This window comes from Gymnogyps californianus, chromosome 2, assembly GCF_018139145.2.
Source record: "Gymnogyps californianus isolate 813 chromosome 2, ASM1813914v2, whole genome shotgun sequence".
NCBI classification, from domain to species: Eukaryota; Metazoa; Chordata; class Aves; order Accipitriformes; family Cathartidae; genus Gymnogyps; species Gymnogyps californianus.
The window spans coordinates 136129698-136154801 of NC_059472.1; the positions used below are offsets into that span (position 1 = coordinate 136129698).

The 25104-nt window shown below is 36.5% G+C and overlaps 1 protein-coding gene across 12 annotated transcripts in view; it reads left to right on the plus strand.

Moving 5' to 3' along the window:
- Positions 1 to 25104, plus strand: part of DGKB (diacylglycerol kinase beta) — a 334240-nt gene that overhangs the window by 32318 nt on the left and 276818 nt on the right. For 7 of the 12 annotated variants that reach the window (XM_050891901.1, XM_050891903.1, XM_050891909.1 and 4 more), the window contains exons 2-3: positions 3793 to 3869; positions 9834 to 9854. In XM_050891901.1, coding sequence (XP_050747858.1) covers positions 3793 to 3869; positions 9834 to 9854 — 98 coding nt within the window. The remainder of the gene's footprint in view (positions 1 to 3792; positions 3870 to 9833; positions 9855 to 25104) is intronic. The other 5 variants (XM_050891902.1, XM_050891911.1, XM_050891910.1 and 2 more) reach the window with 2 other exon arrangements.

Here is a 25104-nt window from a genome sequence, read left to right on the forward strand (position 1 = left end):
CTTTATTCTGAAACAATACAACATTAGCCCAAGTGTCATCTATATATCTATTGTTTTGGAGTCTTTATTTTAAAATAGAATTTCTGCAGCACTGTGTGGAATCCAGGTACTTTTCTGCCATGTACTAGTAATAGCTTTTCAGTTAGCAGTCTTCCACACCATACCTAGCCTGTTTGTTCTGCCCCAAACTCGCTCGAGTGTGAGGTGGGAAACCACGTCTCATGCAAGGAAAGCTCTGTTTCCTGCGCCACGGTTTCCCTTTTTCTCCTTCCACCCCCTTGGCTAAATGAACACTGCTGCATTCTATCCAAATTGCAACAGAAGATGGGTTGAACAATAAGAGTTTAAATCCATTCAGGCAGAGGAGAGAATTGAAGGTCTTCCATATTTTGAGTGAATGTCCAAAGCACTGGGCTAGTGGGTAATAAAAATAATAAAATTGTGAGAACAAAAAAAAGAGAGATGTTTCATGAAACAAACTTTATATTTAAAGCTACGTGAAATTCATACTGTGCCAGCTATAGCTTTGCAGATGAGATGGGATTTAAGCACTGCGGTGACAGGCTATGTGCTATATCTACACATATTTAGAAACTGTTTCTCTTGAGGAGAACTTGGAATACAGAGACTTAGACAAAGAAGGAATTTGTCCCTGATTTAAAAAACAGCTAAGAGTAATCCAATGGAGTGTAAGAGCATATTTGTGTTTTAACATGAGTGGTGCTTATGAATTTACTGAGACCGCTCACAGAGAGGTAAGTTGCTAAGTTATGTAGAACATCTGTACTTGTAGGTAACAGTGAGAACACAGGTTCTGGTTTGATGCTTGTGTTTACACCACCATTTTCGAGTGAGTATGTAGATGATTTGGATCAGACTAAACAAACTGTAATGGAACCCATAACGTTGTTATTTCCTAGTTAGGAAACTTAGGGAAAAAAGTTAGGAAAACTTCCTAGTTACTTCTGTATATATTTTCTGGAAATTTTTGTCTATTTTTGATGGAAAGCATGTACTTGACTTTTTTTTAAAGTAGCATTGAGAACTTTTTTATGTGATCCCCAAGTAAGAATGAAACTTGAAAATTATCCTATTCTTCATATTCCTTTAGGTCAACTTATTAAAGACGGAATATGTTCCTAATACTAGTTTGCCTACTAGAGGCTGAGGAAGGAGAATTAATTTTTCTGAGGAATGTCAGCACTGTTGAAGAGTACACATGCAGAAGACTATCAGTTGACGTTTGACTTAAAATATTGATGTGTCGTTTTGAGCATTTTAAAAGATCTCTGTTCATGTTAGTTTGGATACTGTCACATGAACTGAAAAAATGATTGAATGACTGTGAACAAAAGATTGTGAAAAGTGGTTCTGCCTTGGCTGTGAAATGTATGTCATGGTGCTCGTAATAAATACAGCTCCTGTCCAGAATGTGGAAATCTCTTGAAGAGTTTTGCTGGGACAACTAAAGCAGAATTTACATCTTTTTTCTTGACAGCTATTTCAAGCATGGAATTGGCTATGCTTTTTGGATGTGACTGCTTTAAGCTCATGCATGAAAAAGGTGAATAGTTGTGTTGTTGCTGGAATAGAGAATATTTTCTATCTTAGTGATACTTGACTAAGAAGAGTATGAACAAAATTAAAAGCAAAGATTTAATTTATTTTTAATAAGTAACAACACAGGTTTTTGGTTTTAATTACAGTTGCATAGGCATAATACTTATTTAAAGATGAATAGACTTTATCTGGCAAAATATGAAATGAAAGAAGCATGGTCATTGTTGGGAGAAAACCTCAAGACACTGTTTCAAAACCACTAGAAAGTGGGCCATTTCTATTTTATTTATTTATTATTTTCTTTGGATAATAAAAGGTGTGTGAGGAGACCTTGCCGTCTTTCTATTTGATGTGTGTTTAACTTCTTTCCTCCAAAGTTCAGAAAAATCCTTTTTTAGGATGAGGTTCAGTCACCGCTGTCATATATCTGCTCATCTCATGCTGCCACTTTTATAGCTATTGACTTCATTATCATAAGATGCAATTTTTTTTTATACAACCGTGTATATGACTACTGAAAAACATATTGAAACAATAGAGACCAAGTAAAAAAGAAGTTTTTGTCAGTCATCAATTTGTGTACTTAGCCTAATCAGTAAATATCTAACCCATCAGCTTCTAAATACAGTTCTTAATAAAATTTATTTAAGATATTTTTTAATAGTTTTTTGTCTTTTTTCACATAAAGTTGTAATTATTTGCTGTATTTCAAATGACACAGCAATAAGACTATAGATGACTTTATCAAGTAAATATTTGCTGTGGCTGCCCTTGAGACCAGCTAAACTCCATTACTTACAGTTGGCAATAACATTGAAATACATCTGATTAGTGAAAATAAACTGTTTTATTGAGGCCATACATAGTCTCGGGTGTTTTCATTCAAGAGAATTTCATAAAATGACAAACATTGGGAAAAGCCATTCTTATTACAATCTAAACTGTGTATGAGAGTGGGGGGGAAACAACTCTTGCAGCACATCTTAAAACTGACTTTTACTGGTGTGTCCTGTTTATAGCTGTTATGAATTATTACAAAGCTATTTTTCAAATCCTTTGCTGCTATGTTTTCTCCTTCCAGGTCACATAATTTACTAAATGTACTTTTTAGAGTCAGGTTTAAGGTGCTGAATTTCTTTAACTTTTAAGAACTATTACAATGCTGTATTTTGTTGATATAATTAAAAAATCAGTAAGACTAGGTCTTAATGTTTGTAATTTTAAGTGTCTGACTAATTATTCATGTGATAGTCTTGTTCTTCATGCACTCTTTGCTTCTCTCCTTTCCTTCCAGGTTTTGTTGTAGAAATAAATGTGCAGCCATTAAGTTTACCTGTTTTCTTCTGTAATGCATCTGCTACTCATTACTAGTTCATGGTTTACTTCAGTGTTGTGGCCATTATGCACATTTGACTGTTACACACTCAACTACTGCATTTTAAAGAAAAAATTGAGTTACAATTATTTTTGTTGTGTTGCTGAGATATTTAAGGTGGTTACGTGCATGATGTATTCCAAGTGAATCTGAGTTTAAGGGTTTTACGTAGTGGCTACTTATTGAAATAACTTTTGTTATTCTTCACGTAGACAATTAAAAACCAATTGGAAAGGTTAGACCTATGTGCTTCTGAACTGCAGGGATTTTGCGCGATTCTGTTAGACAAAAGTTGTCCTGAAGTTACTGTAGCTGTCAGTGGTTAGAATATCTTAGAAGTCTGCAAAAATTGAGGTTTTGATAGCAACATTTGTTTTCTGTAACGTGACCACAGAAAAAGATTTTTTTTCTTCAAGTTTCCCCTTTATCTTGATATTGTCTGGCTCCTCTGACAGTTCCTCTACTCACTGGCAGCTGTGCCAGAGGAGATTTAATAGCACTGTTGGGAATGACCGTGTTCTGTAGATGACTCAGGTTTCAAGGACAAGAAAAGTGACTTGAAATAGTCCTTGCAAACACCTCCTTCACAAATATGCTACTTAACAACAGTTAAGGATTGGGTCAAAGAGTGTTTGTTTCTGAGCATTTTGTGTTTACTTGCTGATTTCTACAGTATTTGGTGAGAGGGTATAGTATGTTCTCATTTTCTTTGTGCCCACAGCTCTCATACAGCTAGAGAAAATTACTAATGTGCATTGAGAAAAGCTATTAGCACTTTGGTTTCTTTAATTACAGTTCATGTTATGTAAATCCGTTTTCTGTATTTTCATTTTCTCTCTCTTTATTTTTTTGTCTAGATTCCACCAAGAAAATTAAGGATGTCTTAGAAGAATTCCATGGCAATGGTGTGTTAGCAAAATATAATCCTGAAGGGGTAATTCTTCTTTTTTCTTCAGTGGTCAGAAATGGTGGGGAGAAATATTTACAAATGTTGTAGCAAATTAAGCACTTGAAATAGAAGATTATTTATAGATCAGCTGTTTGGGGGATCTGAAACTGTTTGGAAAACAAAAATATGAATATTTTGAAGAAGTAAAAATTTATAAACATCACATTAGACAGACCTGCTTAATAATTTACATAAAACCACATTTTGTTTTCTAAGATGTAAACAAACAGACACGATCCCCCCCCCCCATGGTAAGGTTAACATGCTTCCCAATTCTTTTTAAAGGTTGGAAATGTTAAGCATAATTTCAAAAGTTAGAAAAGTAAAATCTGTTCACTTAAGATTTCTTTTTAAATTCTGGTTCTCTTGTGTTGTTTCTGGTAGTGGGATCCCCATTATTAAAGGAGAATTTTTGTCTGATGTTATGAAATGAATTCAGCTGAAAAAAATGTGTGTGTGTGTGTGTGTGCATTGTCACTACAGATTCACCACTAGACAAAATATTCTGGTTTGGCTGATAGAAAAAGCCAGATTGTTTTCTTTTGTTGTCCTCAATTGCAATTTGTATCTGCTCAGCTCATCCTAGTAGTATGATTCAAAATGTAGCTGAATAAAAACCTGTTTCAGTAATGTTTCAGATAGCAATGTTTCTAATTGTGCTTGCATTATGTGGAATTCAGGATAGAAAAATGAGCTAACCATTATGAAAATTACTTGATCTTACTTTTCAGGATGTAAAAGACAAGAATTACTGTCAAGTAAGGTAGTTATAACTCATTAAGTGTTGAAAAATTATTTGACACTTTGAACTTTGCAAAGCATAATGTTGGTTGTTTTAGTTTCTGAGGAAAATATTTCATAATTCAGTAAAATAGTATAAGTTGATCTTGTAAGTGATCATCTTAAATCTCCATTATTTTAGTTAAATAGAATCATAGATTATAAAAAGATGAGAATGCTGTAATCATCTAATTTATTCTCCAATGTAACATAGGCTGTAGGACCTCCCTTAACTGATTTTTATTAGAATGTAGACACGTTTGTTTTCTTTAGAAAAGTGTGCAGTGTTGATTTACAAACTCAGTGCTTGCCCTTTTTTTTTTACTTTTCTGCAGTTTCTTTGTGCTCTTATTGTATGTGATAAAATGGTCTCAATTTATTATTCACATTTTTTCTTGAAATTCTTCGCTTATTTTCAGTCATCATACAATGTTTTCAGTTTTGTGAAGTGTAACCTTTGAAAGTACAAAATAATTGTGCATTTTATGCATATTTAAATAACATGTTGCCATATAGGTAACACGTTATCAAATTATCAATGTTTGTGTATAAACAAATCAGTATTTAAAGTTGTGAGCTTAGTCTCTTTTAGCAAAGTCATTCCTCCAATTTGGGGGTACGTGGAGGTTGAGTCATGGCAAAAAGTGATCAGTACGGGCACCTGGGATGACTGCACTGACTGAAGCCAGGTGAATTGGCAGAATTTGTGCAAAGCTGGAATTCATAAACACAGTTGGTCCTGAGCCAAGTCTGCGACTCTGTGTGGTGTTTCCTAGAGTTCTTCATTTCACAGTGATTTCTTTGCAGAATCCTGCCGATGTACTGAAACATCCAGGGATTATAGAGCAGCAGAGCACCCAAGCCAGTGCGCAGGATGGGAGGATGGAAGGGATGCAAGTCAGACACCCTGTGGTGGCTTCAGTGTCTTCAGCAGGGATCAAGCTATTTGCTACTACTGGGTCAATACTGGACCCAGGCTAACCCTGACAGCTTTTGTATTTTGTTGCTTAGCACTTAGACTTCAGGGAGTGCAACATAAGGAAAACACAGCTAGCAACAAAGCTGCTTTGGATCTAGTAGGATTTATTAGCTCAAGTTTCATGCCGTAAGCTACTGAACTGGAAGCAAAGTGGCTGAAATTTCCTCTGCAGTTGAGTGAATATTCCAAGTCAGACAGAACTGCCTTTGCACAAGTGTGTCTATATTTTTGGCATACATTCAACCTGCTATGTGAATAAACTCTTTACAGAATATTTGCAAGTTGATTGTATCTCGTCAGATGAGGACTCCATGAGCTGGATGTACTATTCAAGTTAAAAGTAATTAATTACTATCTGTAAAGGACATGACAAAAATTGACTGATCCAGCTGACACCAGTTATAGTGCAGCTTTTTACTTCCGCATATTATAGACAGTACTTCCATTTTGTTGTTGAGTTCTGCAGAGGATACCATCATGTTTCCATTTTAGCTCTTTATTTCCTAGATCATTATCTCGTAAGCACTCCAGGTATTTTTCAAATCTCATCAATATTCTACCAATAAACATGGGGCATAGAGCTATGGCAGATTTAGCAGTGTGATATATTTATGTACTTATGAAAAAGCTTTAAGAAGTTCCTGTTTCAAGCTTCTCCGTGCTTAAAGGTTTCAGGAATTTACTCCACTCCATTGCTTCTGTATTGCAGTTTTTTATCACAAGCTGATTTAATGGGACACAAATAGCAAAAGAAAAGCTATTGGTATTCGAAGCTTTTTACCTGAAATAATCTGGTTTGTTTTTCCATTATCTTATATCTTGTCAAGTGAGTGGTTTTTGGGCTTAGTGGAAATGATGTATCTGATTATCAGAAGGTCATCCAGTATAGGGAGTTTATTTATGGAGCTTTTACTCTCTGCTTTCAATGTAAGGGAGATGACTAAAACTTCTACAAATGCTACTGAACCTCTGCCCTTCCACCTTCTTCTCTAAGTCAATGTCAAATATGTAATTAAGAATAGATTTTATACCTGATGTAAGACATATACGTAGCTTAAGATCAGTCTCCTGGAAAGCTGTGATTTATAAATATTCTTTCCATCACTTGAGATTTATTTAAATGAATTAATATCAACCATTTCACTTTGAAGGGAGCACTGAATAGGCTAGCAAGAATTAGGAAAGCAGATGGAGCTAAAGACTTTAACTAAATGGGCAGTAAGTACACATCATTGTGTGCTTGTAGTCCTAGTGTCGTCATCCTTTTTGAGGGATCTGTTGGAGTGCGTAATAGTTTCTTGTTTACCTGCTTACCTACTTACCATCTAGAGCTCTTAGGGTTAATCAGTGCATGAAGAGTGAGGGCGTGGAGTGGTCTCAGCAGCAGTCAGGTGCAGCTTGGGTCTGCACATGGAGTGGTCTTAGCCAGACAAGCAGTCAGGGTGCAGCTTGGGTCTGCACGTGGAGCAGGGGAGTGCTCTGGAGTTCCACAGTTCGGATGTGGATAAAAAGAATAAATGTGCATACGCAGAAAGACCAGGAAAACAAAAATTTCCAGGAAGGTTATGACAATGAGTGCATGACACAATGCACATTCCATGATCTGATCTGCCCAGAGCGGTGAAGCCCCAAGTCTGGCAGAATGTTTGCAGTCAGGTTGCAATCATCTGCCTACTCCAAAGGATTTTTGCATTTTTAGAAGTAGTGCAGATACTTCTAAGAAGCTTTCTCCTGGGTCCTTCTGATTTCCAGAGGTTTTAGGGTTTTTCTAACTTAACTCTGTGGATGTATCAAAGATATGTCTGGTAACTCTAGTTTAGCAAAAGTCTGACACAGTGTAATTTATGCAGAAAATACAACTGTATTTATAATTTTAAGGTAGTACTTCTTACTGGGAAGTAGTGATAGCAGTTTGTGATTAAGGTAGAAAATTAATACAGCACCTTTATTAAAAGGACTAAAAATTATTAGAAACTAAAACAGCACATAATGATGACTTTTGCGACAGTGGTTGCTAGTGTTTATAGAATCATAGTCATTTAGGTTGAAAAAGACCCTTAAGATGATTTAGTCCAACCATAAACCTAACACTGCCGAGTCCACCACTAAACCATGTCCCTAAGCACCACATCTACACATCTTTTAAATACCTCCAGGGATGGTGACTCAACCACTTCCCTGGGCAGCCTGTTCCAATGCTTGACAACCCTTTTGGTGAAGAAATTTTTCCTAATATCCAATCTAAACCTCCCCTGCCACAACTTGAGGCCATTTCCTCTTGTCTCATCACTTACTACTTGGGAAAAGAGACCAACACTGACATTACTACAACCTCCTTTCAGGTAGTTGTAGAGAGTGATAAGTCTCCCCTCAGCCTCCTTTTCTCCAGGCTAAACAACCCCAGTTCCCTCAGCTGCTCCTCATAAGACTTGTGCTCTAGACCCTTCACCAGCTTCGTTGCTCTTCTTTGGAAGCGCTCCAGCACCTCAATGTCTTTCTTGTAGTGAGGGGCCCACAACTGAACACAGTATTATTTGAGGTGCGGCGTCACCAGTGCCGAGTACAGGGGACAATCACTTCCCTAGTCCTGCTGGCCACACTATTTCTGATACAAGCCAGGCTATTGGCCTTCTTGGCCACCTGGGCACACTGCCGGCTCATATTCAGCTGGCTGTTGACCAACACCCCCAGGTCCTTTTCTGCCATGCAGCTTTCCAGCCACTCTTCCCCAAGCCTGTAGCATTGCATGGGGTTGTTATGACCCAAGGCAGGACCCAGCACTTAGCCTTGTTGAACCTCATACAATTGGCCTCGGCCATCGATCCAGCCTGTCCAGATCCCTCTGTAGAGCCTTCCTACCCTCAAGCAGATCAACACTCCTACCCAACTTGGTGTTGTCTGCAAACTTACTGAGGGTGCACTCAATCCCCTCATCCAGATCATTGATAAAGATATTAAACAAAACTGGCCCCAATACTGAGCCCTGGGGAACACTACTTGTGACTGGCCACCAACTGGACTTAACTCCATTCACCGCAACTCTTTGGGCCTGGCCATCCAGCCAGTTTTTTACCCAGCGAAGAGTACACCATGTCCAAGCCATGGGCAGCCAGTTGCTCCAGGAGAATGCTGTGGGAAACTGTGTCAAAGGCTTTACTAAGTCCAGGTAAACAAAATCCACAGCCTTTCCCTCATCCACTGAGGGGGTCACCTTGTCATAGAAGGAGGTCAGGTTAGTCAAGCAGGACTTGCCTGTCAAACCCATTCTGACTGGGCCTGATCACCTGGTTGTCCTGTACATGCTGTGTGATGGCACTCAAGATGATCTGCTCCATAACCTTCCCAGGCACTGAGGTCAGGCTGACAGGCCTGTAGTTCCCCAGATCCTCCTTTCAGCTGTTCTTGTAGATGGGTATCGCACTTGCTAACCTCCAGTCAACTGGGACCTTGCTGGGTAGCCAGGACTGCTGACAAATGATGGAAAGTGGCTTGGTGAGCACTTCTGCTAGCTCCGTCAGTACCCTTGCGTGGATCCCTTCCAGCCCCATAGACTTGTGTGTGTCTAAGTGGTGTAGAAAGGTTGCTAACTGTTTCCCCTTGGATTATGGGGGCTTCATTCTGCTTCCTGTCCCTGTCTTCCAGCTCAGGGGGCTGGGTACCCAGAGAACAACTGGTCTTACTATTAAAGACTGAGGCAAAGAAGGCATTAAGTACCTCAGCCTTTTCCTCATCCTTTGTCACGATGTTTCCCCCCACATCCAATAAAGGATGGAGATTCTCCTTAGCCCTCCTTTTGTTGTTAATGTATTTATGGAATTTGTCATTGTATTCACTTATGATTAAGTTGTTTCGTTAACAACTATTCTTGGCAACGAGTAATTTTTTATGTTTTTTTAAAGTACACAGGGAAGAAAGACAAACATTGTTTTTACTTTTTTTTTGTTATCTGTCATTGCATGGTTAAAAATAAATTGCTTGCACTCTCTAATCAAGACTAGAATGCTGACTTAGAACCATTTTCTTGACATGTGCTAATGCAAGAAAATGGGATATTCTGTCTAACGTCTTAAACCTGTTCATCTACATCACTAACCTTTCAACAAAAATAGTTCTGTTATAAAAACAGAGCCTGAGTGTTATGACACTGCACTAATGTATGTGTGTTCTTTCTTTCCTTGCATGCGTTACAGAAACAAGATATACTTAATCAAGTAAGTAATTTTAATTTGATTTTTTTTCCTTTTGTTATGCATAGGAGCAGTATTTTTTATTTTGTAGACTTCCATTAAGATATCACTTATTAATAAATATTGCATGTGGCTATTCTGTCAGATAATAGACAAATATTTAAAGCTGAGCGTGAAGTGCACTCTTTTTCTGCTGGCAGACTTTTTCACTAGGTGAATTTCATTTTTGTCATTCACAGTACATAATTTTGCTAACATTAATTGAGAGGAATATGAAAAATAAGTTAAGAGCAAGTAATTAACTTGTTCCATAGTTGTCACAGAAATTTCTGCTTATTAGTGAGATGTCATAATGGTTTGTATTATTCTGAAATAACAATAACACATCTCAGAAAAAATACCAAATGCTGTTTCTATAACCATATAATACCGTTTATATGTAGCAGGCTTAAAATTGTAGATTTTATAATTTGAATAGGGCTTATAGTGTGTGTCGTGGTTTAACCCCAGTGAGCAGCCAAGCACCACATAGCTGCTCCCTCACTCCCCCCCTCCCCCCCGCTCCCAGTGGGATGGGGAGGAGAATCGGGAAAGAAGGTAGAACTCGTGGGTTGAGATAAGAACAGTTTAATAACTAAAGTAAAATATAATACTAACAATAAAAATAATGAAATATAATAATAATGGTAATGAAAAGGAATATAACAAAAAAAAAAAAGAGGGAAAAAAAGGAAAAAAAAACCCAGTGATGCACAATGCAATTGCTCACCACCCGCTGACTGATGCCAGAGCTGTGATCCGTGCCTCCTGGCCAACTTCCCCCTGTTTATGTACTGGGCATGACGTTCCATGGTATGGAATACCCCTTTGGCTAGTTCAGGTCAGCTGCCCCAGCTATGCTCCCTTCCAGCTTCTTGCACACCTGCTTGCTGGCAGAGCATGAGAAACTGAAAAGTCCTTGGCTTAAGATAAGCGCTACTTAGCAACAACTAAAACATCAGTGTGTTATCAACATTATTCTCACACTAAATCCAAAACACAGCACTGTACCAGCTACTGAGAAGAGAGTTAACTCTGTCCCAGCCGAAACCAGGACAGACTTTACAGCAATTGCAAGAGAAATGGTTAAAGAGCTGATCATCAACCCAAGACTCTATTCCTGAGAAGCTTCAGTAGCCTAAAACCAGGTATAAAAATACAATGAAAAAAAAAAAAAGCTGGGGAAGAAGGACTAATCAAATGAACTAGTTTTTTAAGTGACCTAGTTATTCTTTCTTTGTAGCACAGAGGTGTTAAAAAGCCCCTGCTCTGCTGTTCTGGGAAGAGGCAGCCGCAACATGAGAACAATGAAAAAGTCAAGAGGCTGAAAGGATTAGTTTTGTAGGAACTCCTCACTTCCTGGGGTCAAAGGCCAGTTGAGCTTTTGGAGGTGTGTTACTGAGAGCAGTACTCCCCATTCACAAAAGGACTCAGTTTTCTTCAGATGACCGGCATTACTGTTTTAGTAAGCTAACGGTGTGACTGCAATGGGTCCTGAAAGAGAAGGTATTCAGGTTAAAGCAGTGTGTCTAGGACCAGCCTTGAGACTGATCTCATTAGTATTTTTGCTAATAACCTTGTCAGAAGAAGTAGATGAATACTGATAGAATCAACTCACTAAACCAAATTTGGGAATTGTTGCTAAAATGGAGAAAAATCTGAATATTATACTGGAAAAGCTTGATGATGTTATGGACTATAGTAAATGGAAATGGAATGAAATGCACCAGTGCAGAGTACAGTGTGGTGTACTCTGGGATTAGTGGCATTGTCAGATAAATTGCTGTGTATGGTAGTTGATCATAAGATGATTGCAAAGCATCTTTGTGGTTTGGTCATGAAGAAGAGAAATATATTACTGGGACATGGTAATAGTATTCCTGTGGCCATGGCGGTCTGAGAACAAGACAAGATTGTAAGAAAAGGTAGTGTCTTAGGCCTATTGACATAAGTGGAAAACTAGTTAAAATTTCAAGCACACAGAAATATGGATTGAAAGAAAGATTTTTGTGCTGTTTCCCTCAGCTACATTCTTTGATCTGACAGAAGATACTAATTTACTGTAAAGACCTTGCCTTATTATAGTATATAAAGTGAAGTGTTTCTACTACAGATAGGAAGATTTAATTTTCTATAAAAAGGTACTGCAGAAACCACATCTTTCTGCTTTTGACCAAATGATGGAACAAAGTGAACTGAAATTGAAACTAATTTACAGAAGGGTGAGTAGGATGTGGAGAATTATAGCGTATCTATTATGTAGGAGAAGCCTGTCCCTCACGTGTAAGAAACTGAGGACTAAGAAAGGATGTTGTATCTTGCTAGCTACAAAAGAGAAAAATTTAGCAACTTGTGAGTATCAGCAGCAGAAAACTCTACCCTTCACACACTGGGCACTCAGTGTTTTTCTGGCTCTCTGGGCAGCATTTCTAGTGAAACAGCTTCCTGGATACCTGGAGAGTTGGGAAGCCTGCCAGGCAGAGATGCTGGCAGTCTAGCTGTGAGCCTCCTTTCTGTGGAAAGTGTTGAGGGCACCGAAGTGTGAAATGTTTCAGATAGTCAATTTCTGCTGCAAAACTGTTCAGTTTTGAACATTTTTTATGATCTTTAGTGGTCCCTCTGTCTTCTTTCCTCAGTCTATGCTAATATCTCTCCTTCCTTGATACCTTCCTTCCCTTTTGATACTTCCCCTCTCTGCCTTAAGATCCCATTTTTATCCTTTTTTTCCCTCTACTTTTTGCATTGCATAGTACCTTATGTTTAGGCTTTATGAGACTCATACTGCTTTCATTGACATGTTACCTGTTTAATTCTCATAGTTTGTTAAATGGCTAACTCAAGGACTATTTTTCCAGTTCTGACCATCAGTATGTAGATAGAAGTTGATAGAAAATTTTAAGCTGTTTGATATCCAGGCCGGAGGGACCATTCTATTTCAAAGAATATGCTGCTTAAAGCTACACTATTTTTAAAGGAAAACAAACAAAAAAAAGTGGAAGGTCACACTCATGTCTGTTTTATTTTTAACATATTTTATTTGAAGAGTGGCAGACTACTCTGACAACATTTCAGCTCCTCTAACAGCATGAAAACAGTATAAATATGGTAGCAATTATGGTACTGAGTTATAAAGTATGAAAAATGCTATCCTCATATGTTCATATTAATTTGAGATATCAGCTAAGTTGTTCTTTTCTTAAAGCAAAATAAACACAAATAAATTCCTTCAGAAAGGATACATTTAGTGTATTTCTTGATTTTTATATTGCCGTTAATGAATGTTTAAAATTGATGCATTTCGGCTCAAGTATACATGCAATGGTGCAATGTTTATGCAAAATTAGGAGTTACAACTATTTATTCTGCTCGTCATTGGTGATAGATTTCATAATATTTAACTACTAAGATACATTTAACATCAATGGAAAAGTATCTTTCTGTGTTTTTAAATGATTGTAATTTTAATTGTATTACCCTGTGCCTTCATTTGATCACTACATGTTTGAATTAATGCTGTGAAAGAAATAGCAGGGGAGAGGTATTTGGCTAATGGGTATTTGGACTCTGCGAAACAAAAGCGAATAAAGACATTTTCTTAAGACAACAGCATTTAATGTTGAAATTCTGTTTAATTTATAACAGTGAGAATTCGGAAGCCATCAAATGAGTGCTGTGTTGGTGCTATAGTGTTTTTTGGTTTACATCCTATTTGTAACAGTTGGGTAATAAAGGACTATGTGGTGCTTGTAAACAGTTCTACAGGTGTTTATGTTACCTGGTCAAACACAGAGCAGGTCTGTTTTGTTTACCAGCAAAGGATATTATCTGGAAATTGCAGGCAATGATGAGGCTCTAAAACAGCTTAATTTTCGTTAGTTTCTGGTTTCTATCTCTAAACACATTTAACTTACTGTAGGTTTACTCAGGCTGAATTAGGAAAGACAGGTTAAAGTGCTTTACCTGGAGTATTTAGTTATGACTGGTTTTGTTGGTTGGTGGTTTGTTTTTTTTTTGGTTTTCATTCTGGAGAACAATATATTCTATTATGGTTTGGTTTTATGGTGATGGCTGCAGTTACAATTGATTCACCTGCATGGTGGCACCTAGATACTGTTTATGAAACTGCATGGAGAAAGAAAATCTAGAAAAAATACTTTTAATCATAATTTATTGCAAGAATTAGTCAACAAATGGAAATGGCTTGAAGTCATACAGGCAATACAGACACTGTCGCTAGCATTGGCCTGTAAGCATATATAATTCAGCAGATCACACTGCTCATATCTTTTTATCGCTTTCTAAGCTATACTTTTAAATTCTGGTGAGGACAAACTCAAACTTAGTTCACTTAGCACAGCTCCACTTTCCTAAAGACTGTAAATTTACTCAGTGCAAAGTGGATGTAAATTGTTGCCAAGTGGAATGGGGCATTTTAAACCTTCTTCTATTGGTGTGACTATTCCAAGTGAAAGATCCAGTTAGTCAGGCTCATATTGTGTTAAATCTCAGCAAACAGTTCATTCATGAATTGAAACAGTTATGAAAGTTTGTCAGTTTGTATGCTTCAGAGCTTTAAAGGGGGAGAGATGAACAATGACTGTTCACATGACATCTTCACATATTATTTTTCTTACTAAAAGTGTTGTAGCAAATATTTTTAATAAATGTAGCTGAAATAACCTCCACAAAAGTTTGCAATGGACAGAGAAGATAATTACAGTTGAAATATGTGAGAATGCTACTGATATAGAATGCATATAGAAAAATGATTCTTAATTTTAGCCACGTTATGAAAATGACAATTCAGCCACATTTGTCTGTAAGTAGGTTTTTGCACAATCTTCACAAGCAGATAAATTGTTTGATTCAAGCAGAACTTTTTGTCACAAATTACTTTTTTCAGGGATTCATTCATTTTGCTATTTTATTTGATTTTAGTCTGAAGCATGCCACCTACCCCATTTTTCCTAACTTCTGTACTAATTGTAATTTTCAGATGACCAATTCTGCTGGGACAGAATGCAAGCTATCTACTGTTCACTTTGTTTAGTGTGTAATAATTTATGGATATTTCTTCTAACATTCTTTATTGGTAATACGTGTAAAGTAGACCCTGGGTGATAATCTGCTACAAGATCCTTCTAAAAGTATGTGCCTTAGCACTCCTCCATCTTAAAAAAACCCCACCTTTGTATAGTAAATATAGCATATTTAGTAAATTTATGTATTAAATATATGTATTTATGTGTGTAGTATGTATGGATATAGAAACTTACACACATATATAATCAAGTACTAAAGAAAACCTGCTGGTGGTAAAGTTTTATTTTGTCTTACCTGGATATAAGACTGGGATGAGACTGCAGTGGTTGGTGAATACATTCCAGATTTATTTTAGTAATTAGCATCAATTTATTTTAATAACATGAAAATGTAGTACAAGGTTATGCTTAAAAATCTAGTTATTGCATGAAAATTGAGTCTTCCCATTTCCATTTTGGATGTTTTGTTGAGTTTACTTCTTTGAAGAGACATACTAGCTGAGGGAAAATTTTGGCAGTTATATATGTCTGTAGTATTGATAATATCCAAATGTTACTTGGCCACATGGAGTATATGGTAGGAGCAGCCTGTGAGACCATGTGATTTTTTTTTAAAAATTTTTTTTAAATTTTTTTTTCTGTAAACTTTCATCTCAGTAGGTGAGAATTTGGATGCTGCTTTATCTAAGAAATAATTTTATTTGGTTACCAGAACTTTCAAAATGAATTACGTAAAAAATGTATTAAATCAAACACTTAGATCAGAAAATGCTAAGGACTTTCAATTTAAACCAAACTTTACCCTGATGCACAAAGGCAATCTCCATGATGAATTCCAAATTTAACTTTAATTTCTGCCATGTGAACATTAGAAATACATTTTAAACACCAAAAACTTATGCATTCTCATGTAATTCGTGTTTTCTCGCTTGTTAACCCTCTCTATATGGTCTCTGCCTTTTTTCCGCATATTTTGGCAAAAGACAGGTTTTAAAACATCATCAGAATCAATGAATCTTCAAAACCTGGACTTTTACTGGGGATGCTTTAGCATTGCTCTTCACAGTTAATCAAGTAATTGTCACTAATGCACTAGCATTAATGTGTGTGATTGTTGTCATAGCATTATGTGTGAATCAAGGCCCTGTAACATCTACTTCTTTTTCAAGAGCTCATTTTTCAGATATTGGGGCAATACAAATTGTTTAAAAAGAAATAATCAATTCAGGGGACCTACCCACAAACAAAAATAACCCAGAGCTATTACTGTCAGTAGATTAAGCTGATTATACTCTACATTTTTGGCACCATTTGGAGATCAGGCAACATAATTTAAAAAGTAATTAATTGAAAATTACCTTTCAACGTAATTCTCTTTCCATTATCTCTGAAATGTTCTCTTTAATAAGTGAAAACCATATTTCATGGAATTCTGCTGGAATGAATGATTTCTCCCCCCCCCCACCCCCCCCTTATTTTCAGGATGACGAAAACAGTGGCTTATGTTGAAATATTTTGTACAAATTTAAAAGAAGAAAAAGACCAGAGAGAATGTGGTATTTTAGAAGAATTTATGGGTGGAGATTAATTCCAAACACTAGATCATGTCTTGTTCCCATTTATGTGGCCAGTGTGGTGGGGAGGAATAAAAGGAGTTATTATTCTACTCCTCCCTGCCCTGACCCATCCACAATGGCAACTCTTTTGTCAAGAGACTATTAATAAGTTGCTTTTTGTGTCTTGTGAGGAGAAAGAAAGTGGCGTGATACAGCTTCTCTTCCTTCCTTCTACATGTCATCCAGCAGAACCGGTTGTTGCATTTACACCAGCTAGGAAAATATAGGAGGCAGTTAGATCTCTTCTATGGCAGTTTGGTGTTAGGTTAGATCTTGAGTCAAAAGCTGTCAATTTTTTCTGACTAAATTATTTGTTCTCTTCAAATGTCTTCATATGGTAGGAGTTAAAATATTACATAGCATAGTTAAAACCTCTGAATAGTTTTCTTTATAATACAACAAAGGATGCAAAATTTGCTTTACTTGTATATATCCTACTTTTCACTGAGAAACCATGTTTTATGTATTCTCAGTTTCAGGATATACTGAGTTGTGATGTCTATACCATGTAGAGTTCTGTGTATGTTGGCACAGAACATACACATAAATGCATAAATCTTCACAATAAGCATACTTGGATTTTTCTTGATCTTAATTTCTGTGTACCATCAGTAAAGCAGAGGAGCAAATAATAAAATTGCACAGCTTAACTGTAGTAGGAGAAGGGAAGAAGTCAAATACTGACAGTATAGTATTTCCTTTTTTTCACTAGTTCCGCACTTCCCTCCCCCCACCCCATGCATCAGTTCTGCTCTGTAAGATGGAGGAACAAGGGATGAGTTCCCGCAGGTGGCTTGCTTTAACTATAATCACATTCCTAGAGACACTGTAGCCTGAAATGCATAATTTAAGGTATATTAACTTCTGTTTACCACCGGGGGAGGAGGAAGCTTAATTGGTGTGGGGAATCCAATAGCTGTATGAATGCTTCATATCTTGTAAGAATTAAGAGGCCAGTGAAAATTACTGAAAATGTGTCAAATTGTTGGCTTATAGTTTCCTGTGTGTTCTTGCTTATGATTCCTATGGGTCTCATGCGCATGATTCCTCATCTCCCACCAATGCAGATTTTCACTACAAAACAGATAAATTGTGGGAAATTTTGTGACATCACCAATTTTAAGAAAGTAGAAAGCAACATTGTTGTATACGACCGGTCACCTGAGATCAGTCCTATTCAATATGTGGTGGAGGGTGAGCAGAACATAGTACATTTGCTCTGGATTGTGGAAGGACAGGTTTCTGTTCTCTGCAAAGACACTGGAATTCATAGAGGTGATCTTATCCTTTCAGTTAGCCATGATAGATCTTTTGAGGCAGATTTTACAACCTGCTAACCTGGCAATGCGCATGGAGTTCAGCCTCTTTCTCTCTGGCATACAAGGGGTTAGAAGCCATTCTGCTGTCTGGACAGAATCAGGTATTTTAAGGCACCTCTGTAGCCTGTTGTAGCCCTAATCAGAAGATCAGAGACCTGAGCAGGCCCTGTATTTTTAGTTGAGTATTGGTCTATATATGTCTGATACAAAACTAGAAGACACCTGAAATGGTCTGTTATTTTACCAAGCATAGTCATAGCTGCTACTCAGAAACCAGTCCTTCAATTCCTGTTTTTCCTGAGATTTAGAGACTTACCCTCTATGAACTAGCACTAAATTAGTGTAATGTACTTATCAGTGAGTGCTTGAGAAGAAACAGAACTCTTATCATAGTAATTGGAGATTTTTTTAAGGACATTCAGCCTAGACTGACCTCCATTTCTTTTTCCTTGGAGTCCCACATATTCTGGGAATCTGGGATTCAAAAGAAACTGAAGAGTGGGAAGTAAAAGCTCTGCTTTATGCCGTTGGTGTAGAGTAGAAAGAGAAGTAAGGTATATGCATTCTTTAGTGATATTAGTAAGGTAAAAAGCTTCTCATCACATATCTATGAGATACGTGGCATAACTGCAAAATAATGTGCATATGGTCATGATAGCACTATGGAACATAGTGGTCGCTTTATTGTAGTATTCTTTGCAGTAACAGGAGAATAAAATTCCAGACTACTTTGTTAACTGTGAATACAGTGAGATTTTTAATACCTATAAATATCCAAAACTAATTTTAATATTTTTGTTTCTTCAGAGTTGAGAATTCTTTAGTCAATGTGATCAGTGTCATCCTGGAGACTCTCTTGAAAAATGTCGTTTATCCTGAACGCTGTAATTTATTTATCTTGTCAGTTGCCAGGACTTTAATCTCTTAGTGACTTTCAACTCTTTGCAGTCAAGATTCCTTAGTAACATTTTTTTCTAGTTTAATGGTTGTCATTTGTTTGTATGTGTCTTTTTACGTGTACTTACTGTTCTGTTGTAAGATTTCCTGTGGTATGTTGAAAAGGATACACTAGTGATAAGATTCTTGAGGTGGAGAAGAGAATAAAAGCCCAGGCTAAAGAATTTTCTACAGAATTGGCTTTTTAAATGTATTATGATAGAAAAATAGGAAAACATCTCAGAGTGCTTGGTCAAAGCCATTAAGGAGTTTCCCAGGAGCTTTTAGCAGCTGGGGAAGAGGGAAATACAATGTTCTATGGAGGGACTTTCCTTTAGATCTTACCTCAGTTCTTCCACTGAGTGCAGATTATTCCTTGTAACTCAAAAAAACCTCCTCTTGTCTGCTCCATCACCATTTTCCTTAACAGTGTCTGGCAGCTGCTACAAGTAGGTTGCCTTTAGATGTGGTTGAAGTCTCTCAAGAGTCCAAATCTGGGGTCTGTAACTCATTTCCAGCCTTCTTCCCCACCCCATACACACTTACCCAGTGATGCCTCCTTGGCTGCTGCCAGAATGGAGGAAAAGAATTAAGGAGCAGAAATGCAGTGGAGACAGAGGTGCTAACAAGTTTGGAAGAAGGATTGATAGTCACTGCTGTTTCCCCCTGTGCCTCCCTGGCTCAGATGTTACCTCCCCACATACTCCAGTCTGTCCATAAATGGCATTGTCTCTCTCCAGATTTTTAGGTTAGACAAAATAGGTGCTATATGGTATTAACTTTTGCATCTGCCACTTTGTATATCCATATAGCTAGTGTTGGTTTAGTTTTATATTCTTGTATTTTACAATATCTTTAAGACATTATAACTGAGTTCCTTGAGTAACTGGTTTTTATTATCTTATTCCAAGAATATTATTATGAGGATAATACTTGGCCTAATCTTTTCTGTTTTATCCTGGTTCTTAAAGGGCTATTTGAGGGAAGGAATTTTCTTCAAAGTAATGGGAGTTGGCAGAGCAAATCCTAATTGTTTGTGTTCGTAGCTTACTTGTAAAGTGAAGGATGCCATAAGCTTCAGAAAAATTTCCACCACAACACATTGGTTGGGTATGGGTTCTTTAGCAAGACAAATGCGGCTGAAACTGAAGATCTGGGCAAATCTATCTATATTTGTTTAGTCAGACATCGCAACAGGAATGTTCTCATAGTATCTGGAAATAAGACAAAAACTGCTTCTGCTATTCATAAACATAAGAAAGTAATAGCGAGTTATGTGCACTGATGGAACTTTTTGTAGGTAATCTGTTCATGGCATTAACATTAAAAAAAACATGTTAAGTGTTTTGGACTAATGCATATTTGCCAAAATATAATTGTGAAATATATACAGCAAGTGAGATGACATTACAGTCCCAGAGGCAGTGAATGACCTCTCTGAACAACCTATAATTGCTGTTTGTTGCTTCGTTTAATAAATAATACTGTATATAATAGTATGTATACATGATTATTTATTTATATATATGCAATACATAAATTTGTTCTGTTTCTTTTAGCATAGGCTTAGATGCAAAATGGGTTACTTCCACTCTGAGTGAAGTTAGCACCCAGCTCTGGTATGGCAGTTTAAAAAAGAAAAGAAATAAAAAAGTTATCTCAGCCATTTTCTATAAAATTTACCTAAGCACCTTAAATTCTTCCAGGTGTCCAGAAGTACTGCCTTAACAGCTGAAACATTTTGGTATCTGTTTTGATACGTCTTGCTGACTAGCCTGATCTCTTAAACATGTCAGATCACCTCCTCATTCAAGGGACTATTACATAATTTGTTCAGTAACATTTTTACAAGTAAATATTTAATCGTTTTTTGATGTAGACATACAGAAACCTCTTTTTCCCTCAGTGAATCTTCAGCTCTTTTCTGATACTTGGATGCTCTCTAGAGAAAGAGATACAAGTTTGAATTTCCCCAGACAGACAAGTGAATTCAGCCAAGGTAACCCCACTGGGGAGGTATCTTTACCAGGAGATTTTTTTTTTTTCCCAAGAGGTGGGAACATCTGTCACTTTTCTGTGCTTTCAGAAGGCAATAGTGGTCTCTGTTGCACTTGGTGCACAGTGCCTTATTCTTTTGGAAGGTTTTTTTTTTGTGAACATGTATAGTGAGACCTGATAACACAGATTTATGTACCCTAATTGTATTAGATGTGAGGCAAATGATGAAATCTTCAATCCAGTGAAGATTGTAATATTTTTGTTCATGTTCAGAAACAAGTCTGTGGGCACCTTAGGAAGCTAAAGTAAAAAAGGTAAAGGGTTTATCAAGTATAAGTGCTTTATGGGTTAGTAGCACTTGAGAGAGTCCTTCAAGATCCCAGTATGCGTAAGGGCGTCAATATAATACCGATGTCCGCTTTAGGCATCTTCGTTCCTTTTCTGAACTGACTCATATTGTTCTCATTAGACGGTAAATAGCTGCTGGGTTTTACAGTATGAAATCAAATAAAAGGTTTCTTAGTCTGCACAGCGTTGTGAAGTAAAAGTCATGCCTTATCACAGTGTACTAATGAATGGGCACAGTTAATAAAGGCATAAAAGACACCTTAGGATGCCTTTCTCTGTAAATCTGTTGTGTTACGTAGTTGAATGCAGTGGGGCAAATCCAGAACCTTCTTCCTGTGGTCAGTCAATCATTTAGAACTCATTATAAACTTTGGTCTGTTTCTTCTTTTTCAGTTTATTGTACAGATCTGTTTGGGGGGAGCTTACAGAAAAACAATACTTATGGGTTAAATTCTTGTTGGCAGTTTAGTGCTGGGGTTAATTTTGAAATTTTGTGGATGGTTAATTAACTGTTACAGATTTTCCTTGACAATTGTCACATAAAAAAAGATGCGTATTTTTAATTTCCTCTGCATTGAGTCATAGTGAGTCCAGTTTCATGTTTGCTTTCAGAAAAGCTAAAAAATGTTTAATGGTTGACACATTTTATTTGCTAAAAACAATGTAAAAGTTAAAACTGTGCAGTTTTGCTTCTGCCTTCTGTCCTTTCTCCTTTCATTTTCTCCAAGGTGGATATATACCTTTTTTTTTAATTTCAGGTAATTGGAAACATTGATAAAATCTATAAATCAGAAATGATAATAATAAGAACAGCTTCTAAAAATAGTAGTAGAATTAATTTTATATGGATGTTATGGTTTAAATTAGCTGAAACTCGATGGTGTTTTTGAATGTGTACTTCTCTGGGCTTATATCAAAATGTTTCATTAGCAAATGAAGTTTTATTACCCAATAATATAGAAGATTATAAAGATTTATAAAGTCTTATTTTATAAAGTTTATTTTTGTAAGACATAAGAAAAGGAGCTTCAGTAAACTTGGTGAATCAGTTGTTTAACATATAAAAAGAGGAATCCAGTTATATATGTTTAATATAAAAACATCTACCTTTCTGTGACCTACAGGCAAGGCTTTTGGTACCTTTTTTATTTGAATCAAAGATAAAACAGCACAGATTTTTGTTCTCTCCCCCCCCCCCCCGAAGATTTAGGCCAAATGATTTGAAAGTTCTTTCATGTTCCTCTGAATAACTATTGGCTGCTTTAACTATGTCCTTATATATCTCCCTGTTATGTTCAAATTTTCCTGAGATCCCTAAACTTGTGATCATAATCTCCCTATGCCCTGATAGTCTTGTGAAATGGAATGAATTAATTCATGTGCCAGGTTAATTGTAGTCAGTTTGGTACATCCTCTCATGCTGTCATCCCCTCACTTGGGAAACGTCATGGAAAATGCCTTCTGAAATGCTAAATCCTTCTTTCTCAGGTTCATTTGAATTCAACTGGAGCTTCTGGAAGCCAAGCAATTGTTGAAAATTAAGCAATTGGCCTGCATGCTTAAGAAAACCAACATCCACCATTACCGCTTATATATTGTTCTGATATTATTGATCTGAACTGTTTAATTAATGCTTGCAAATTCATTAACAGAAATAAATTATTTTCAAACCATACCAAAATTTATTGACCTTTTCATCTGAGAAATTCTGATATGACAGTGAGATTTAAAAGGAAGATTTTGTGGTTTACATAGCAGAGTAAGCATGATCCATGTTAGTGTGGAAAATTAATGTCCTCTGCTTTCCTTTTTTTGTCTTTTTGGTTACCAAAACATTGTGTGGTTCCTTTAAAAAGTAGCTGGGGTTGGGGGGAAATGCTAGTAATTAGAGGAAGGGTAGTTACTTAGTGAAGCATTTTCATATTTTAGAAGGGTAAAATTCCATGAGGAAAAAAGAATAATACTGTATAATTGCAGAACAGAGAAATGCTCATAATATTGTGTGTTGTTCTCTCTTCTGTGAAAGTTATTTTAAATGAAGCTGAGCAAATGTTTTGCATCTTTAAGTGTTCTGTTCTAAATGAACCATACTCAATACTAAAACCTCTACTTGGTGATAATACTCTAACACATAAAAGTCTTCTACAGTGTTCCTCACAGGATTTCTCTTAAGAAATTATTCCATTTTTCTACAGTTATGTAATGGCTTACGTATATTACAATGAGAGAGAGATGATAGAGAAAGCACTGAAAGTAAAGTGAGCCTTTTTTTAAAAGCTCACCCCTTTTTCATTGGAAAGCTAGATGGATAATCTAAACTACTCCTAGATCTGCTGTAGTCTAGCTCAGTTCTGTTATTTACTGTACATACATTTACAAAAACAAATTTCCAGAAATGACTGCATTACTTTAGAGCTCAGTTCTAATATGATAATCTACACCAAGTATGTTAGGTCCTCTTGAAAATGTTTTTCAGCTATGGAGTGTTAAAGTCATGGATTTTGTGTTTTTTTTCATATAGGCAAGAACCTAATCACAGGGCTCTATGCATAGATCTCCTTTAGGGAGGACTGTTGTTGCACATTCTTTTGATACAGCATGTGGTTTTGCATCTGCATTTTGGGCTATTATAAACATTTCCGATGCGTATTCAAGTTACTTACCAGCTCCTAACTAACTTTCAGCATCATTTGAAAGCTTTTGGATGTGCACCGTCTGAACTCTGGTTGTATGAATGTTGCTGCTTCCCTGGGGGAATACAGGTCACAGAGCATGTTAGAGCAGAGGATAAAGCGCTTTCAGCTGAAGAAATCTGACTAAAACAACCTTATAGAACAACCACCCACTTTCTTTTTTGCTTTGCTGAGCACCCTAATCAGTGGCAGTCAGGGTGTCAAATATAATAAATGGACATGGCAGCCAAGTCATGTGTTACTTTGTTATCTGTTGTCTTTCCTGGCCAGAAGATATAAGGCAGTCTGGAACACTTGCTTTGGAGGGCACTGGGGTAAATGATAATCTAACCATCTTTAGAAAATATTGAAAAGTTTGAACATCTTTGAGAAAGAGAGTCTTCAGGAAGAAAGAAACACATAATTTTAACCTTATTTATTAATCCAGATCTCTACCCAGGCATAATTCTGAGCCCATAAATGGAAAAAATGTAGCATTAGGTATTTAGTTATTGCTGGCAGCTTGGTGGACCAATGTCACTCAGGCAGCAGTTTAAAAATCTGAGATAGCTGTAAACTCAAGGAATATTTTTAGCAGTATATACATAAAATCCACAGAGAAGGTAAATAAAAAAAAAAGCTTTATGTAATACAGAGATATTTTACATGTCCATCCGTAAACCTTAACTTAAATGGGATTATAATTTGTTTTTCTGTTTTCCTTTTTCACTTGGTTATTCCTCTTTGTATGTAATTTAGTGAAATAGCTAAGATGTGTTTCATTAATGAACAATCTAACAAAGCAATTTCACATTGTTAAAGTCAGTTGATTTAGTGATTAATGTGTTTGTTATGCTTGCAGATAAAGAATACATTTGTATAGTGTAAACTAGTGACCGATTTACTTGCGTGCTGATACAAATCCTCCTGCCATTGTGGTTTCATAGTTTATAAACAGTGAATTAAATGTCAGTGACTTTATTATTGAGGAAAAACATAAAGTTTGTAGCATGAGTGAAAGAGTGTATGATTTGCCAAAGTAGAAGAGAGTGGCTGAAACTCTGTGATGAGACAAAGATGGTGAGTCCATGTCCAAGTTGATTATTTCTGTTTTACGCCCAGCTTGAGTCTCGTGGAGGCAATTTTTTTTCAGTCTCTGCTATTTTTTTGTTCAATAGATAAGAGTTTTATTGGTTTCACTGAACTTCTTTATCAAATGGCGTGTTCTAGATTAGAAGATCAGCATAGATACCCTCTTGCCAGCTTTGCATTCCTCATAATAATGACTTGTACAAGATCAGTCA